This window comes from Ursus americanus, chromosome 16, assembly GCF_024610735.1.
Source record: "Ursus americanus isolate L20-20 chromosome 16, mUrsAme1.1.p, whole genome shotgun sequence".
NCBI lineage: Eukaryota > Metazoa > Chordata > Mammalia > Carnivora > Ursidae > Ursus > Ursus americanus.
In genome coordinates this window covers 12,249,499-12,269,285 of record NC_142142.1, presented here as the reverse complement: position 1 = coordinate 12,269,285, position 19,787 = coordinate 12,249,499, and the positions used below count along the sequence as shown (strand labels likewise).

Genomic DNA, 19,787 nt, shown 5'->3' with positions numbered 1-19,787 from the left:
CAGATGTAGTGTTCAACAATCCATCAGTTGTGTATGACACCCAGAGTGTCAGTTCTATTTGTAGCAAAAAATATAAGCAAATCAGATGTTAACTTAGACCTATTATGGTGATTATTTTGCAATATATACACATGTTGATTATGTTGCATACCTGAAATTAATATGTCAGTTATATCTCAAAAATGTAAGTAAATTATTAGCAAATAGTGGGTTATAAATTTTAGTTTTAAATATGCCACCTCTGTATGATCCACTACAGTAACCACTAGCCATAAGTGGCTCTTGAGCACTTGAATACGGCTAGTGTGAAATGAGATGTGCTGTAAGTATAAAATACACACTATGTTTTGAATACTTAGTCCAAAAAATAAGATGTAAATTGAGTGAAGGGGGTCAAAAGGTACAGACTTCTAGCTATAAAATTAATAAGTCATGGGAATATAATGTACGTCATGGTGGCTACATTTAGTAATACTGTATTGCCTGTTAGAAAGTTGCTAAGAGGGGTGCCTGGGTGGCTCAGTTGGTTAAGCGTCTGCCTTTAGGCTAAGGTCATGATCTCAGGTTCCAGGGATCGAATCCCACATTAGGCTCCCTGCTCAGTGGGGAGCCTGCTTCTCCCTCTCCCTCTGCCACTCCCCCTGCTTGTGCTGTCTCTCTCTCTCTCTCTGTCAAATAAATAAAATCTTAAAAAAAAAAAAGTTGCAAAGAGTAAATCTTAAAAATTCTTATCAGAAATTTTTTATAGGCATGTAAGGCAGTAGATGATAATTAGATTTATTGTGGTGAACATTTTTCAGTGTATACAAATATTGGATCACTATGTTGTACAGTTGAAAATAATATAATGTTATATGTCAATTATACCACAATTTAAAAAAAACATATCAAGTAAAAAGTATGTAAAATATCTGGTATTTTAAATCCTCAGTGTATATTGAAATAACATTGGGATATATAATGTTAAATAAAATACCTAATTAAAGTTAATTTTGATCTCATTTTTATGAATGAACTACTAGAAAATTTGAAATTGTGTGGCTCATCTTATATTTGTTAGTGCTGTGCAAGAGCCAATGCTCTAATAAGGAAATCAGGTAATAAATAATTTATTTATTTCTACATGCCTAAATCAACAAGGATTATATTTGTCAAGTGGGCCAAAAACCATTTTTTTGGCGTATATTTATTTCTATCCTGTTAGATTTTTAGAAATAGTACCAATTATATCAAAATGTTTTTTGTGATTTTATATATCTATGATATGGAAGATATGTATAAAACATTGATATAAGCTTTAGTGAACTGCTAAGGGAGTGATACAGGCAGTGTGAATATTTTGGTCCTTCCAAGGACAAACATGTTGCTGGAATCCTTGGAAGGCTATCACAGAGACTTAGGGCCTTTTATTGATGAGACACTGAAAGAGAAATATGATTCAAGTGGGGAGAAAACAGTAAGCTGGAGGGCTTAAATAAAGCCCAGATAGGTAGTGGTCTGGGTATGTGAACAGGCCAGAATGATTTGAATCAAGGATTTCAGTCTAAAAATGAGAGAGGAGGATTGGAGAGTTCGGTTGAGACTGATTTATGAGACTCTGAGGCTACGATAAGAAATTTGGATGAGTTTAATATAGGAATTTAGGAGCCAGAAAAGGTGTCAGTGAATGAGAAGTGTTATGAAAACAGTATTTTTGCAAGTTTTTTTTTGGTTATAAGAGATTATCATAGCTATTTTTCTGACGTGAGACGGTAGTGTGATATCCTGGAGAAATTGGGGGAAAGTGGGAGCAGGGTTGAGATGTATGACGGCAGAATCATCAAGACTATTGTGTTTGGGGAAGGCAGAAAAGGAAAAATCGAAACAGTCCTTGGTTCCTCAAGGATCACAATAGAAGTAAAAATAAAGATGTTTTAGCTTTATGTAATGTTTGTTTTTATACTTTTAAAACTGTAAGATAGCTAATGTAGCCCTTTACAGATGAGGAGTCTGACATTCAGTGTTTAAAGAACTTCACCAAAATCCTAGTCACCTCGTATTAAGTGGTAGAGCTGACAACTGAGCTCTGGTCTTTTTTTTCCTACTGTGTTGTCTTGACATCTGCTCAGTTGCCTAGCCAGTGTCTAAGGTTTTCTTGACTTTCTCTATAGCTTTGCACAACCAGTGAATCACAAAATTCTATTACTTGTTTCCTAAACATTTCTCAGATCTGCCCACTTCTGCCTGTACCACCTCTACCTAAGTTCAGGTTACTCCCATCTTCCTACCTCCTAAAACAGGCAAGCAAATAAAAGCTGTCTGTTTTCCTGCAATTCAGTTGCTTTCTAAAATGCAGAGAGCACTCTCTTGCCAAAACTTTTAAATAAAATGTAAACTTCTTGGCCTGGACATTTTTTTTTTTAATTGTACCACAGTTTATTTTTAAATTAAATTACATTAATTTAAAAAGCTTTTTTTATTTGAGTATAGTTAACATACAATGTTACATTAGTTTCAGGTGTGTAACATAGTGATTTTTTTTTTTACTATAATAACATTTTTTTATTATATTATGTTAGTCACCATACAGTACATCCCTGGTTTTTGATGTAAAGTTCAATGATTCCGCTCTTCATGATCATGACCTTTTTTTTGTGCCCATGCCTCCACTTCCGTGATCATTTTATTTTTTAGTCTTTTGCATTTGCTGTTACTTCTGTACGTAATGTCGTTTCCCCCCCTTTTCTCTGCTCCACCCTCAATCCCAAACTTAGGTTTGGGCTTAGTATAATAGTTCATCTACTTGTCTATAACCACTCCTCCTGTGCTTCTCCCCGACCCCCACCTCCAACCCACCCACTATCTAACCCCCTAAGAAGACTCATTAAAGATGGAGGCTTTTTCTCATGTATTGGTAGTGGCCCCACAGAAATTTGTTGAATGGGTGAATGTTTTTATACTTCAGGGTCATTTCAAGTTAAAATTAGCTTTAGTGGAGAATGAAGAGTCTGAAAGAATGACTGAAAATTAGTCCATCATTTCCCAACCTGTTCTTTAGAGCACTTGATTCCTAAGATAAGATAGTGTATGTTTCACACGAAAAAATTCCATGATGAAACATATTAGGGAATGTGCAGATTATATCCTTTTCTTGGATATTCACAATGCACATAAGATTAATCAATAAAGATGTCAAGAACTCCTGCAGTAAAACAACAACAACAGCAACAACAACAACTTTTTTTTGGGATCCAGTATTTTTCTAATGTACTTGATTATAGAACCTTTTTAGAGAGTATACCTCCAATTTCTCCTGGGTTACTAGTGGTATTTGGTATTTGGGAAATGCTAAATTCGATAGGCATATATGTGTTTCCTTTATTTCCCTTGAGTCTAACTCATATAATTAACCTAATCAGATCATGCCCAAGGGATATATGGAACTCTGGTTGTTTACAGTTAGAAGAGAAAACCTGAGGGAAGATAAAACAATCTTCAAATATTTGAAGGAAATTTTGAATTTTGAAGGAAATATTATAATAAGAACCAGGGAACGAAGGTGTAGGAAGGCAGATTTTGACCATTATAAGGCTAATTTTCTAATGACTAGAACTTCAGAAGATAAGTCAGTTTTCTGTCCCTAGAGGTTTTCAAATAAAGATCCTTAGGGATGCTATAAAGGACTTTAGCACTTAGAGAAGATATAGATTGAAAGAGTAGTTTTGGGAAATAGTTCGAAAATCATTAGACTCTATTTCTGAGATATCCATCAACTTGGAATTTATATTCCTTGATTCTTTTCTAATTCTATGGATCTATGTCTTGGTCTGCAATCTCAGTAAATTGTCCAAATATGTGTTATGAGAAATAAATACTGTTAGAAATTTTAGTTGTATGGTTCAGGGCTTTTACTTGATGGTATTTTTTTTTATAGGCTTTATTTTATAGAGCAGTTTTAGATTCACAGAAATAGCACAAAGTACAGAGAATTCACATTCTCTCTTCCCCAGCACATAGAAACCCCCCACTATCCACACCCTGGCAACACAGAAGTACATTTGTTACAATTGATGAACATACATTGACACATCATTATCGCTCAGAAATCTGCAGTTTACATTCAAGTGTATTCTTTTTTTTTTTTTTTTTTTTTAGATTTTTTATTTCTTCATTTGAGAGCGAGCGAGAGCTCGAACAGGATGGAGGGTCACAGGGAGAGGGAGAAGCAGGCTTCCCACTGAGCAGATAGAGAGCCTGACAAGGGGCTCCAACCCAGGACCCCAGGATTGTGACCTGAGTCAAAAGCAGACACTTAACCAACTGAGCCACCCAGGCGCCCCTCAGGTTCATTCTTACTTGATAATACTTTGAAAGAGAATGTGAATGAATATTCCTTCTCATCTTTAAGATAGTGGTTTTCAGTTATTTCTTGCCCTAGTTTAGTCTTTTCTGATTCGGGGTCTAAAAGATAGCTAAAATCAACATCATCTATTTTGAAAATGTATTCAGGGTTGGGGTAAGTTCTTTCTTTCTTTCTCTCTCTTTCTTTCTTTCTTTCTTTCTTTCTTTCTTTCTTTCTTTCTTTCTTTCTTTCTTCCTTTTTATTTTTAAGATTTTATTTATTTATTTGTCAGAGAGAGAGCACAAGGAAGGGGAGCAGCAGGAAAAGGGAGAGGGAGAAGCAGGTACTGGATCCTAGGATGTGGTATTCAATCCCAGGATCCCTGGGATCATGACGTGACCCTTAACCAACTGAGCCACCCAGGTGTCCTGGGAAAGTTCTTTTTTTTTTTTTTATCTTAAATGTTTATAAACGTTTTATTCTGCTGGCTAACAGTATTTTTTTTGTTTTTTTAAGTACCAAAAGAATTGGTGGAGCTCCATTTGAAGTTGATGAGGAAGATTGGCAAATCTGTTACAGCAGACAGATGGGAAAAATATTTGATCAAGGTAAATATTAAGAATTAACCTTCTCTGTTACTGAAATATTACTTTAGCATAAATTGATGTGGTTCTTAATATGCTTAACTTTTAAAATGGTCTACTAAAGATTGCAAAATATGGCTTAGAAATCCAGATAATTGCTATTAGTCTGTGATTCTCTTCTGTAGCTACTAAGCCGGTCTTTAGTCGTAAGGTTAGGTTTCAGAGGCGTTCTGTCTCTCTTGTGCCTAACACTGTGCCCAGAACTCTTCATGTCTTCTCTCATTAAATCTTTAAAATCATCCTGATCAAATCAAGTAAGACATAGATAAGGCAAAGAAAGTTGTCCTTTTTCCTTGAGATCACGCCATATGCATAGACAGAACCAGGCTTTGTCTGTTACTTAAAAGGTAGAATGTCCTAACACCTTTAAGTCAAGTATCGGAGACTTCAAAGTTACCTATAAGGCCAAACCTATCTAGTGAGAACAACCTGGGCAATCAGAACAGTGTTGCTTTATGATAAACCCTATTACAGGCAAGACCATTTAGGAAAAATTTTCTGAAATTGCATCTAAACTTTGAAAACTACAGTTTTTGGAAGCCTAAGCTGATTTATGTACCTACCTCAAAGATACCTTTTGGGAGTATTTTGAATTCTATAACATACTAATGAATGTTAGGTGATTTTTTTGGTATTTTGAAAACTTTGTACTTTTCTTATGTTTTAAAAAATATGTGTTTATATACCCATGTATTTTCATATCTGCTTTCTTTTGGAGGGAGTTGCGTATATGACTTTAGAGCACTATGAAAACAGGAACCATCAGGGAGCAAGAGTTGCTTGTTTTTACTATAAAAATCACATGTGCTTTTCCAGTTATCTTTGCTGTATTATATATACCATTCCAAATTAAGTGACATGAAACAGTAATCAATTTAATCAGCTCACTGATTCTCTGGGTCAGGAATTTAGAAAGGTTCAGTACTTTGTTCCCCTTTTTTTTTTTTTTTTAAAGTAGGCTCCACGCCCAGCATGGAGCCCAATGTAGGGCTTGAACTCATGACTGAGTTTGAGACCTGAGCTGAGATCAAAAGTTGATGCGTAACCGACTGAGCCACCCAGGCACCCCAGCACTTTGTTCCTTTTTATGCCTGAATAATGTTCCATCATATGCATATACCACTTTTTATTTATCAGCTTACCGGTTCATGATATTTGGCTTGTTTCCATCTTTTGGCTGTTACGAAAAGTGCTGCTATGAATACTTACATAGAGGTTTTGGGTAGACGTGTGATTTATGTTGCCGCAGATGTTGTGAAATCGTTCTTTTTGATGGCTGAGTAATATTCCATTGTATATATGGACCACATCTTCTTAATCCAGTCATCTGTTGAAGGGCATCTCGCCTCCTTGCACAGTTTAGCTGTTGTGGACAATGCTGCTATGAACATTGGGGTGCATATGGCCCTTCTCTTCACTACGTCTGTATCTTTGGGGTAAATACCCAGTAGTGCAATTGCTGGATCATAGGGTAGCTCAATTTTTAACTTCTTAAGGGACCTCCACACTGTTTTCCAAAGTGGCTGTACTAACTTGCATTCCCACCAACAGTGTAAGAGGGATCCCCTTTCTCCACATCCTCTCCAACATTTGTTGTTTCCTGCCTTGTCAGTTTCTGTCATTCTGACTGGCATAAGGTGGTATCTCAATGTGGTTTTGATTTGAATTTCCCTGATGGCTAATGATTTTGAACATTTTTTCATGTGTCTGTTAGCCATTTGTATGTCTTCATTGGAAAAGTGTCTGTTCATATCTTCTGCCCATTTTTTGATTTGATTATTTGTTTCCTGTGTATTGAGTTTGAGAAGTTCTTTGTAGATCTTGGATACTCATCTTTTATCTGTAATGGACTGGAGGAGATAATGCTAAGCGAAATAAGTCAGGCAGAGAAAGGCAATTATCATATGGTTTCACTCATTTATGGAACATAAGAAGTAGGAAGATCGGTAGGAGAAGAAAGGGAAGAAGAAAGGGGGGGTAAACATGAGAGACATGGACTCTGGGAAACAAACTGAGGGCTTCAGAGGGGAGGGGGTGGGGGAATGGGATAGGCTGGTGATGGGTATTAAGGAGGGCACGTATTGCATGGTGCACTGGGTGTTATACGCAAGTAATGAATCATGGAACTTTACATCAAAAACTAGGGATGTACTGTATGGTGACTAACATAATAAAAAATTATTATTTAAAAAAAAAAGACGTGATTTATTTCTTATATCTAGAGTGGAATTGCTGGGTCATATGGTAATTCTGTGTTTAACTGTTTGAGGAACTACCAGACTGTTTTCCAGAGCTGCAGCATTTTACATTACCACTAAGAATTTATGAGGGTTCCAACTTTTCCACATCCTTCCTCACCAACACTTATGATTGATGGATTGATTTTAACCATCCTAGTGAGTGTAAAGTGTTCTCGTAGTTTTGATTTGCATTTTCCTTATGACTAAATGATGTTGAGCATTCTTTTCATATGCTTTTTGGCTGTTGTGTATCTTTGAGAAAATGTGGAAAAATGCCTACTCCTATCGTCCATTGTTTAGTTGGTTGTTTGTCTTTTTGTTCTTGAGTTTTAAGAGCTCTTTATATAGGGGCGCCTGGGTGGCACAGCGGTTAGGCGTCTGCCTTCGGCTCAGGGCGTGATCCCGGCGTTCTGGGATCGAGCCCCACATCAGGCTCCTCCGCTATGAGCCTGCTTCTTCCTCTCCCACTCCCCCTGCTTGTTTCCCTCTCTCGCTGGCTGTCTCTATCTCTGTCGAATAAATAAAATCAAATCTTTAAAAAAAAAAAAAAGAGCTCTTTATATATTGTGCATACTAGACCCTCACCAGGTACATGATTTTGCATACATTTTCTCCCGTTTTGTGTTTCGTCTTTTTACTTTCTACATAATGTTCTTCATACACAAAAGTTTTAATTTTGATGAAATCCAATATATTTTTTTTTCTTTTGTGGCTAGGGCTTTGGTGTCTAACTAAGAAGCTATTGCCCAACCCAAGATCATGAAGATATAATTCTATAATCTATACTAACAGTTCTGTACGTTTAGATTTTATGTTTAGATCTATGATCTCTTTTAAGTTAATTTTTGTATAGTCTATAAGATAGGGGTTCAGCTACATCCTTTGGATGTGGATACCCAGTTGTTGCATTACCTTTTTTGAAAAGACCATTCTTTCCCATATTTGATTACCTTGACATCCTTGTAGAAAGTCAGTTGACCATAAATATAACAGTTTATTTCTGAAGTCTTTATTCTATCGTCTTTTTTTTTTTTAGGATTTTATTTATTTATTTGACAGAAAGATAGAGCCAGAGAGCGCAAGTTGGGGGAATGACAGAGGGAGAGGGAGAAGCAGGCTCCCAATGCAGGGCTCAACTCCAGGACCCTGGGATCATGACCTGAGCTGAAGGCTGGTGCTTAACTGACTGAGCCACCCAGGCATCCCTCTATTGTCTTATTATATGTCATCATTTATGCCAGAACCATACTGTCTTGATTACTATAGCTTTGTGATAAATTTTGAAATTGTTCTTTTTCAAGATTGTTTTGGCTATTCTGCTTCCCATGCATTTTCTTAATGAGTTTGAATATCAACTTGTTTATTTCTCCAAAAATGCTAGCTGTGATTTAGAAAGGGTTAGGTATAATCTGTAGATAAATTTGGGGAGTATTAGCTTCTTAAAAATAAATCTTCTGATCCATGAAAATAGGATGTCTTTAAAAATATTTAGGTCTATAATTCCTTTCAGGAACATTTTATAGTTTACTGAGTACAGTTTTACACTTAATTTGTTCAATTCCTTAGTATTTTCTTCGTTTTGGTGCTGTTATAAATGTAATTGTTTTCTTAATTTCATTTTTGTATCATTCATTGCTAATGTTAGAATTACAACTGATTTCTGTATATTAATCTTGTATCTTGCAACTTTGCTAAACTTGATTATTAGCTCAAATAGTTTTATTGTGGATTTTTAAGATCTTCTATATATAAGATGATGTCATCTGCAAATCTAGATAGTTTTACTTCCTCTCTTGCAATCTGGAGACCCTTTGTTACTTTTTCTGGCATAATTGCTCTCACTAGAACCTCTGGTACACTGTTGTGTAGAAATGATGAGAGCAGCCATCACGTTTCTGATCCTAAGAGGAGTTTTTCAATATTTTAAGATTTAGTATGATACTAGATTTGTGGTTTTCACAGATGTTCTTTATCAGGTTGAGAAAGGTCTCTTCCTAGTATGTTGAGTATTTTTATCATGAAAGGTGTTAGATTTTGTCAGTTTTTTCTGCATCTGTTGGGGTAACCTTTTTTCCCCTTTATTTCCCCTGCAGTCAATCTCATTTGGTCATGGTTCACAAACCTTTCTATATGTTGCTAGATTTGGTTTGCTTATTTATTATTGAGGATTTTTGTTTCTATATTCATAAGGGGTACTGATGTGTTGTTTTCTTGAGATGTCTGTGGCCTCACAGAATTAGTTGCAAATTATTTCCTCTATTTTTGGTAAGTGTTCATGAAGTATTAATGTTAATTCTTTAAACATTTATTAGAATCTAGCAGTGAAGCCATCTGGGCTTGGGATTTTCTTTGTTGGAAGTTTTGTTTTTGTTTGTTTACTCAGTCTCTTCTTTAAGTTCAGATTTGTATTTCTGCTTGAGTCAATTTCAGTAGCTTGTGTCTCCCTAGGAAATTGTTCATTTTATCTAGCTTATCTAGCTTATTGGCATTTAGTTGTTCATAGTATTCATTTGTAATCTTATTTATGTATAAATAGTCGTAATATCCCATCTTTCCTTATTTTACTAGTTCTGTGTGTTCTTTTTTTTCTTGGTCAGCATAGCTATAGGTTTATCAATTTTGTTGATCTTTTAAAAACCACTTTATGGTTTTATTGAATTTCCCTATTGTTTTTCTATTTTCCTTTCATTTCCATTGAGTTTAGTTTGCTCTTTTCTGGTATTAAGGTGGAAGTTTAGGTTATTGATTTGAGATCTTTCTCTTCTATTTAACATAGACATTTTCAGCTGTTATATTCCATCTTTACTCCTTGCTTTAGCTTCATTCCATAAATTGGTATGTTATATTTAATTTTCTTTCATCTCAACTGTTTTCCCATTTCTCTTGTGGTTTCTTCTTTGACCTATTATTTAGTTGTATGTTGTTTAATTTCCACAAACATGTAAATTTTGCTAATTCCTTTTCCTGTTACTAGTTTCTAATTTCATACCATTATGTAGAACATACTTTGTGTGATTTTGATCCAGTTAATTTTGTTGACACTTGTTTTATGGCCTTACTTAACATGTGTGTAGATGTATATGTGTGTGTGTGGTTGTATAAAAGGTCCTTCAATATTAAAAAATAATTTTTCTACTTAGGAATTTAGCAAGGTTTGCTAATTTCATATTTACTGTCTTTTCTGAGATTTCTGATGTTTAAGACTTTTGCTACCCTATAAATAAAATTTATGCACAACACACACCTAAGTACAAATAGATATTTTTCCCTTACCCCTTCTGAATGCTGAAGTCTCTACTATTTTATTAAAGAACAATAAACTCTTCCTTAATTCTTTATTTCCCTTTAGCTTTCACCCATCCTCCCTTTTCCGCTTTGTATTAGTTCTGTGTTCCTTTCATGACATATGACCTCAGAACCTCGCTGGTGAACACAATGAATATCAAGTCTGCCATTCTCTGAGTTGTGCCTAATGCTCAGCACATCCCAAGCCATGTTCTCCCTGATGTCCATTGGTTGAAGTTTTCTAGGTGAAGTCTGAAACTGGCCCTGGTACGAAGAGGGCAAAGAGACACAAAAGAAAGAAGCAGAGTACTCCAGATTGATATTGTGGCTGGTCACTAATATGAAAGAAGTCCTGTGATTGTTTGGATTTGTATATTTGCTCTTTGAGGTCTTCCTTGGATCACTTTCCAGATAAACTGTTTGAACTCATCTCAAGTCCTACTTTTGTTGGAAATCAAAATTTGATAAAGTGCTTTACAAAATGGAATACCATAATATCCGATTAACATATTAAAATATGCTCAGCATTATTAGTTATGAAAATGATATCAATAAGGAACACACATAAGATATTCTCCTAAAGTGCCATTTTCTGGGGAATAGGGGACATTGCACTGCAGGGTACTGCAGGACCTCCTCTTCGTAAAGTCACTACTTTCAAGAGCAGAAGACATAGCTGACTTTCTTTCTTTCTTTTTTTTTTTAATATTTTATTTATTTATTTGACAGAAATAGAGACAGCCAGTGAGAGAGGGAACACAAGCAGGGGGAGTGGGAGAGGAAGAAGCAGGCTCACAGCGGAGGAGCCTGATGTGGGGCTCGATCCCGTAGTGCCGGGATCACGCCCTGAGCCGAAGGCAGAAGCTTAGCCACTGTGCCACCCAGGCGCCCCCATAGCTGACTTTCTTAACACTCAGAAACAGACACAGAGAGGCAGACAAAATGAGGAGACGGAGTAATTTACCCCAAATGAAAGAACAGGACAAGACACGGCCAGAGATACAAACAAAACAGGTATAAGTAATATGCCTAATAGAGAATTTAAAGCAGTGATCACAGTGATACTTACTGGACTTGAGAAAAGAGTGGAAGACATGAGTGAGACCCCTAACATAGAGATATGGGATAACATAGAAGAGATAAAGGGCTTAAAAAATGAAGTCAGAAACACGCTTGATGGAATGCATAGCAGGATGGAAGAAGCAGAGGAAGAAATTAGTGACCTAGAAGACAAAGTGATGGAAAGTAATCAAACTGAGCAGAAGAGAGAAAAAAGAATTACATAAAAGAATAGACTTAGGAAACTCAGTGACTTATCAAGCATAATAACATTCTATTATAGGAGTCCCAGAGAAGGAGAGAGAAAAGAGGGCAGAAAATTTATTTGAAGAAATGATAGATGAAAACTTCCCTAATCTGGGGAAGGAAACAGACATCAAGATCCAGGAGGCACAGAGAATTCCATCAAAATCAACAAAAGCGGTCCCAAACCAAGACATATTGTAATTAAATCTGTCAAGTATAGTGATGAAGAAAAAATCGTAAAAGCAGCAAGACAAAGGTAGGCAGTAACTTACAAGGGAAAACCCATAAGGCTAGCAGGAGATTTTTCAGCAGAGTCTTTGCAAGTCAGAAGGGAGTGGCATGATATATTCATTCAAAGTGCTGAATTGGAAAAATCTGCATCCAAGAATACTCTATCCAGCAAGGCTATCATTCAAAATAGAAGGAGGGATGAAGAGTTTCTCAGACAAATAAAAAGTAAAGGAGTTCATGGGTGCCTGGGTGGCTCAGTGAGTTAAGTGTCTGCCTTTGGCTCAGGTCATGATCCCAGGGTCCTGGGATCAAGTCCCGCATGGGGCTCTGTTTCTCCCTCTTCCCCTCCCCCCGACACACATGTCCTCTCTCTCTCCCTCTCTCTCTCCCTCTCTCTCTCTCTCTCTCTCTCTCCCTCCCTCCCCCCTAAAAATAAAAAAAAAATCGTAAAAAAAAAAAAAAAGTAAAGGAGTTCATGACCACTAAACCAGCCCTGTGAGAAATATTAAAGGGGACTCTTTGAATGTAAAGGGGAGAAACAAAAACAGTGAAAATGAATATTTCTGTAAAAAAATAAGTCAGGATATTCACAAAAAATTATAAAATATAATAGCATATACCTACAAATGGGTGGCTCAGTCAGTTAAGCATCTGACTCTTGATCTCAGCTCAGGTCTTATTCTCACGGTCATGAGTTCAAGACCCACCTTGGGCTCCACGCTGGGCATGGAGCCCACTTAAAAAAAAAAAAAAAGCAACATACACCTAAAATCTAGGGAGGAGAGAAGAAAAAAGTGGGTTCAAACTTAAATGACCATCAGCTTAATGTAGGCACCTATATGTACAGAGGTTGTAGAGAAACCTAATGGTAACCGCATATCAGAAACCACTAATAAACCTACAAAGAATGAAGAAAAAGAAAACCAAATATATCACTAAAGAAAACCAGCAAAATGTGAAAGACAAGAAAGGATCGGAGAAAATCTTTGGAAACAACCACAAAAAAAGCAATAAAATGGCCATATCTATCACTAACTGCTTCTAATTTAAATGAATTAAATAGTCCAGTGGAAAGTCATAAGGTGACAGGATGGATTAAAAAACAAGTCCCATCTATATGCTGCCTACAAGAGACTCATTTTACACCAAAAGACACCTACAGATTGAAAGTGAGGTAATGGAGAAACATCTATCAAGCAGATGAATGCCAAAAGAAAGCCTGAGTAGCAATATTTATATCAGACAAAACAAACTTTAAAACAGTCTTTGTAACAAGACATAAAGGACATGATATAAACAAAGGCACAATCCAACAAGAAGATATAATTGTAAATACTTATGCACCCCACATAGGAGCACCCAAATACATAAAAAGTTAACTGACCTAAGGAACTAATCAGTAGTAATAATACAGTAATACTAGGAGACTTTAACACCCCACTTACATCAGTTGACAGGTCATCCAAACAGAACATCAACAAGGAAACAGTGCCTTTGAACGACACACTAGAGGAGGTGGATTTATCAGATACATTCAGAACATTCTATCCTAAAACATCAGAATATACATTCTTTTCAAGTGTGCACTGATCATTCTTCAGAATAGAGTATATATTAGGGTCATAAAACCAGTCTCAACAAGTTGAAGAAGATTGAAGTCATCCCATGTGTCTTCTCTGACCACAATGCTATGAAATTAGAAATAAACCAGGAGAAGAAATCTGGAAAGATCACAAATACATGGACGTTAAATAACATGCTCCTGAACAATGAATGGGTCAACCAGGAAATAAAAGAAGAAGTTAAAAAGTACATTGAAACAAATGAAAATGGAAACACAATGGTCCCAAACCTGTAGGTTGCAGCAAAAGAGGTTCTAAGCGGAAAGTTTATAACGGTATAGATCTATGTTAAGAAGCAAGAAAAAACTCAAACAACCTAACCTTCCACTTAAGAGAGCTAGAAAAAAGAACAACAAATGAAACCTAAAACCAGTAGAAGGAAGGAAATAATAAAGGTTAGAGCAGAAAGAAATGATATAGAAACTAAAAAACCAAAGGAACAGATTAATGAAACCGGGAGCTGGATCTTTGAAAACAAATCAATGATTGATAAACCTCTCTCCAGACTTACCAAGAAAAAAAGAGAAAGGATTCGAAATCATAAAGGTGAGAGGAGAAATAATGGTCAACACCATAGATTTACAATTATAAGAGAATATTATGAAAAACTATATGCCAACAAACTGGACAACCTAGGAGAAATGGCTGAGTTCCTAGAAACATGTAAACTACCAAAACTGAAACAGGTAGAAGAACAAATTTTGAACAGACCAGTTACCAGCAATGAGATGGAATCAGTAACCAAACCCCCCCAACAAACAAAGTCCAGGACCAGATGTCTTCACAGGTGAATTCTGCCAAACATTTCAGGAAGAGTTAATACCTATTCTTCTCAAACTATTCCAAAAAATAGAAAAGGAAGGAAAACTTCCAAATTCATTCTTTGAGGCCACCAGTATCCTGATACCAAAACCAGATAAAGACACTGCTAAAAAAGAGAACTACAGGCCAATATCCCTGATGAACATAGACACAAAAATCCTCAATAAAATATTAGGAAACCAAATTCAACAATACACTAAAAAAACCATTCACCATGATCTAATGGGATTTATTCCTGGGTTGCCAGTGTGGTTCAGTATTTGCTAATCAATCAGCATGATACATTACACCAATAAGAGGATAAAAACCATAAAACAAAGGATAAAAACCATATTGTCATTTCAATAGACACAGAAAAAGCATTTGAGAAATACAATATCCATTCATTATAGAAACCTTCCACAGAATTTTGGAGGGAACATACCTCAACATAATAAAGGCCATATGTGAAAGACCCATAGCTAACACCATCCTCAGTGGGGAAAAACTGTGAGCTTTTCCCCTAAGGTCAGAAACAAGGCACAGATTTCCACTCTCACCACTTTTATTCAACACAGTGCTGGAAGTCCTAGCTACAGCAATCAGACAACAAATAGAAATAAAAGGAATCCAGATTGGTTTAGAAAGAAATCAAACTTCCATTATTTGCAGATGACGTGATACTATATGTAGAAAACCTGAAAACTTACACCAAAAAACTGCTAGAACTGATAAACGAATTCCATATATTTTCAGGATACAAAATCAATGTACAGAAATCTGTTGCAATTTTACATACCAATAATGAAGCAGTAGAAAGAGAAATTAAAAAACAATCCCATTTTACAGTTGTACCAAAAATAGTAATATACCGAGGAATAAACCTACCCAAAGAGGTAAAATACTTGTACTCTGAAAACTTTAAAACACTGATGAAAGAAATCGAAGATGATACAGAAATGGAAAGACATTCCAGGCTCATGGATTGGAAGAACAGATATTGTTAAAATGTCTGAACTATCCAAAGCAGTCTACAACTTTAATGTAATCTGTACCAAAATACCAACAGCATTTTTCACAGAACTAGAATAAACAGATGTGAAATTTGTATGAAACCACAAAAGATCTTGACTAACCAAGGCAATAATTAAAAAGAAAAGCAAAGCTGGAGGCATCTCAATTCCTGATTTCAAGTTATATTACAAAGCTGTAGTAATCAAAACAGTATGGTACTAGCTTTAAAATAGACACACAGATCAATGAAACAGAATAGAAAACCCAGATATGAACCCACAGCTATATGGTAAATTAATCTTTGACAAAGTAGGAAAGAATATCCAGTGGGAAAAAGACGGTCTCTTCATGGGGCGCCTGGGTGGCTCAGTCATTAAGCGTCTGCCTTTGGCTCAGGTCACGATCCCAGGGTCCTGGGATCGAGCCCCGCCTCGGGCTCCCTGCTCCGCTGGGAGCCTGCTTCTTCCTCTCCTACTCCTCCTGCTTGTTCCCTCTCTCACTGTTTCCTCTCTCACTGGCTGTCTCTCTCTCTCTGTCAAATAAATAAAATAAAATCTTAAAAAAAAAAAAAGATGGTCTCTTCAACAAATGGTGTTGGGAAAACTGGACAGCAACATACAAAAGAATGAAATTGGATCACTTTCTTACACCAGCCACGAGAATAAATTAAAAAATGGATTAAATAACTAAATGTGAGACCTGAAACCATAGTAATGTAGAAGAGAACACAGTAACCTCTTTGACATGGGCCATAGCAACTTTTTTTCTAGATATGTGTCCCAAAGCAAGGGAAACAGAAGCAAAAATAAACTATTGGAACTTCATCAAAATAAGAAGCTTCCACACAGTGAAGGACACAGTGGATAAAACTGGAAGACAACCTGTGGAATGGGCGATGATATTTGCAAATGACATATCTGATAAAGGGTTAGTACTCAAAATATATAAGGATCTTATAAAAATCGAACATCCAAAAATAAACAACCCAATTAAAAATGGGCAACAGACATGAACAGACATTTCTCCATAGAAGAAGTACAGATGGCCAACAGACACATGAAAAGATGTTAATCATCACTAATTATCAGGGAAGTGCAAACCAAAATTACAATGAAATATCACCTCACACCTGTCAGAATGTCTAAAATCAACAACACAAGAACCAGTAGGCATTGGTGAAGATGTGAAGAAAAAAGAGCCCTCTTGCACTGTTGGTGGGAATGCAATCTGGTGCAGCCACTGTTGAAAATAGTATGTAGGTTCCTTACAAAGTTAAAAATAAAACTACTGTATGATCCAGCAACTGATCCCCTGGGTATTTACAAAGAATATTAAAATACTAATTAAAAGGGATACATGTACCTCTCTGTTTATAGCAGTATTATTTACAGTAGTCAAGATACAGAAGCAGCCCAAGTGTCCATTGATAGATAAATGGATAAAAGGGTGGTGTGTGTGTGTGTGTGTGTGTGTGTGCATGAATGTGGATACACACAACGGAATATTATTTAGCCATAAAAATGAATGAAATCTTGCCATTTGCAACAACATGGATGGAGCTAGAAAGTATGCTAAGTGAAATAAGTTGGGTTATGTTCGCAGGGTCCTGGGATTGAGCCCCAAATAGGGCTCCTGGCTTAGTGGGGAGCCTTTTTCTCCCTTGCCTGCTGCTCCCCTGCTTGTGCTCTGTCTCTCTCTACCTCTCTGTCAAATCAATAAATAAAAAGTCTTTAAAAAACAAAAAATGTGGGACGCCTGGGTGGCTCAGTTGGTTAAGCGTCTACCTTTGGCTCAGGTCGTGATTCCAGGGTCCTGAGATCGAGTCCCGCATCGGGCTTCTTGCTCAGAGGGTTGCCTGCTTCTCCCTGTGCCTGCCAGCTCCCCCTGCTTGTGTGTACTTGCTCCCTCTCTCTCTGACAAATAAATAAATAAAGTCTTAAAAAACAAAACGAAACAAAAAATGAGCATCAAACATTTATTCTCTTACAGTTTTTGTGTGTTAGGAATTTGAATGGGACCTAGTGGCTACCTCTGGCTCAGTTTCTCATCAGGCTGCAGTCAAGCTGGCAGCCTGGCATGCAGTCTCATCTGAAGGCTGAACTGGGGGAGAACCCCTTCTAATCTCAATAACATGGCTTTGACAGTATTCAGTTTCTTGTCATGGTTTGTCCACAGGGCACCTCAGAGCATTGGCGGTTACATAGGGCATTTCTTCTTCATAGGGCTGCTTACCACATTGCAACCAGAGCCAGTGGATGAGAGAGAGGGCCTAAGACAAAAGTCATGATCTTTTTGTAACCAAATCTTAGCCACAACGTACTATCACTTTTTCCATATTCTGTTTGTTAGCATAAAGTTATTGGATTTGGCTCATACCCAAAGCTGGGGGTAGAGAGCAATGGGAACTGAATCCATAAAAAGTGATACTTTTTATTCCATATCTTTTTAATTTCTCTGATCTTTCCTCATAACACTCTTGTCTTTTAGCTTCTTTCCTGCAGTAGTTTCCTGATTTTCCTTTTTACCCCTTTAAGTCTCCTTTCCTAGATCTTTCTTTTTGTCTAAGTTCTTGAAAGTTTTTATACTACAGAGGTTTGTTCTAGACCTTCCTCTAGTATCATTTTATATATTCTCCTTGGGTATTCTTATCTATTCCAGTGACTTTAAAACCCCATGTGTTAACGACTTTTTTTTTCATCCTGAATCTTAGTTCAAAGGCTGGTATACTCAACTACATATTGAACATCTTCACTGAAAAAATGCTGATGAATCAACATTAGGTAGAGACTAAATTGCTGTAAGAGACTCCAAAATATATTTGGGTAAATAAGGAATAAATTTGTCTCTGTTAAACAGTCTGACATCTACCCCTGTGGTAGATGTGTTCAGTGAGGTTATTCAGAGATCCAGACTCTTTACATTTTATTGTTCCAACATAGGGTATTTTGATTTTCTTTGTTGTAGAATGTGCTTCAAGCTGCAGGAAGGGGAAAGAAAGTATAGGGTAAACAATTTTCTTTTTTTAAGAAGTGAGGCAGAATTTGCATACTTCACTTCTGTTCTGTTAGGGAAAGCACAGTCAAATGATCTTACCTATTTGTAAAGAAGGTTAGAGAGTATCAACCCTTCCTTAGTGTCATAAACTCTGGAAAATGGGTCAGGGGGAGCAGATTTGTTTGGGGCCACTAAATAAGATTTGTTTTACCCCCTTTGGAAAGAGTATGTATCCCCCTGCTAGTGAATTCAGACATGGCCATGTGACTTGTTTTTAGTCAGTGAAATGCAAGGAAAAGTGATAATGTTATACTTTTGAGCAAAAGCTTCCTCCTCCCAACCCCCCAGCAGAAGCTTCAAGAGCAGTGGATATTCTCCATGTTCTCTCTTCCCTTTGCTATGATGACTTGTATGCAGAATTTTTTTTAAGTCATTGCTGCCCATTTTGGGGTGAAAATGATAGGTTACAAAGCCACTGCTAACCTGTCATCAACGTATAGTATAGGCCAGAAATAAACTTTTGTTGCCATAACTGAGGGATCAGCGCACTATTTCTTAAAGGGTCAAGTACTAGATATTTTAGACTTTTGTTCTTTGTAGTCTCCATGACAGCTACAGACATTTCCTAAATAAATGGATATGGCTGTGTTGTAATAAAACTTCATTTACAAAAACAAGCATTCAGTCTGTGGGCCATAGTTTGCCAACCACTGTTGTGAATGGTTGAGATTTAGGGTTCTTCTTAAGTGCAGGATAACCTAGAATACCCTGACTGATACCTTTGGTTAAATAACACTAGCACCCCCACCTGCTTACCCAAACCAGAAATCTAAGTATCATTCTTTTTTTTTTTTTTTAAAGCAGCGCTACTCAATTATTTATTTATTTATTTATTTTTAAAAAGATTTTATTTATTTATTTGACAGAGATAGAGAAAGCCAGCGAGAGAGGGAACACAAGCAGGGGGAGTGGGAGAGGAAGAAGCAGGCTCATAGCAGAGGAGCCTGATGTGGGGCTCTATCCCAGAACGCCAGGATCACGCCCTGAGCCGAAGGCAGACGCTTAACGACTGCACCACCCAGGCGCCCCCTAAGTATCATTCTTGACTCCTCATTTCCCAAACTAAATCCTGACTTCTTACTCTCAGGACTCTTGATTTAACAGAGGAAGATATATTTTTTTCAAGGTTTAAATAGACTTTATTGTTACAAGGGGGGCCCTACCGAGCAGGGCCTTAGAAAACAATATATTTGGTCCCAGGATGTCACTGAGGAGAAATCGAGAGGTCATGAGGGCAGAAGAGGTCACTGTAGTTGAAGGACATGATCCA

The 19,787-nt window shown here is 36.7% G+C and overlaps 1 protein-coding gene across 2 annotated transcripts in view; it reads left to right on the top strand.

The window, feature by feature from the left end:
• RSF1 (remodeling and spacing factor 1) overlaps positions 1–19,787 on the top strand; it is a 140,509-nt gene that overhangs the window by 36,411 nt on the left and 84,311 nt on the right. For both annotated transcript variants that reach the window (XM_045816177.2, XM_045816176.2), the window contains exon 2: positions 4,838–4,929. In XM_045816177.2, the coding sequence (XP_045672133.1) occupies positions 4,838–4,929 (92 nt within the window). The remainder of the gene's footprint in view (positions 1–4,837; positions 4,930–19,787) is intronic.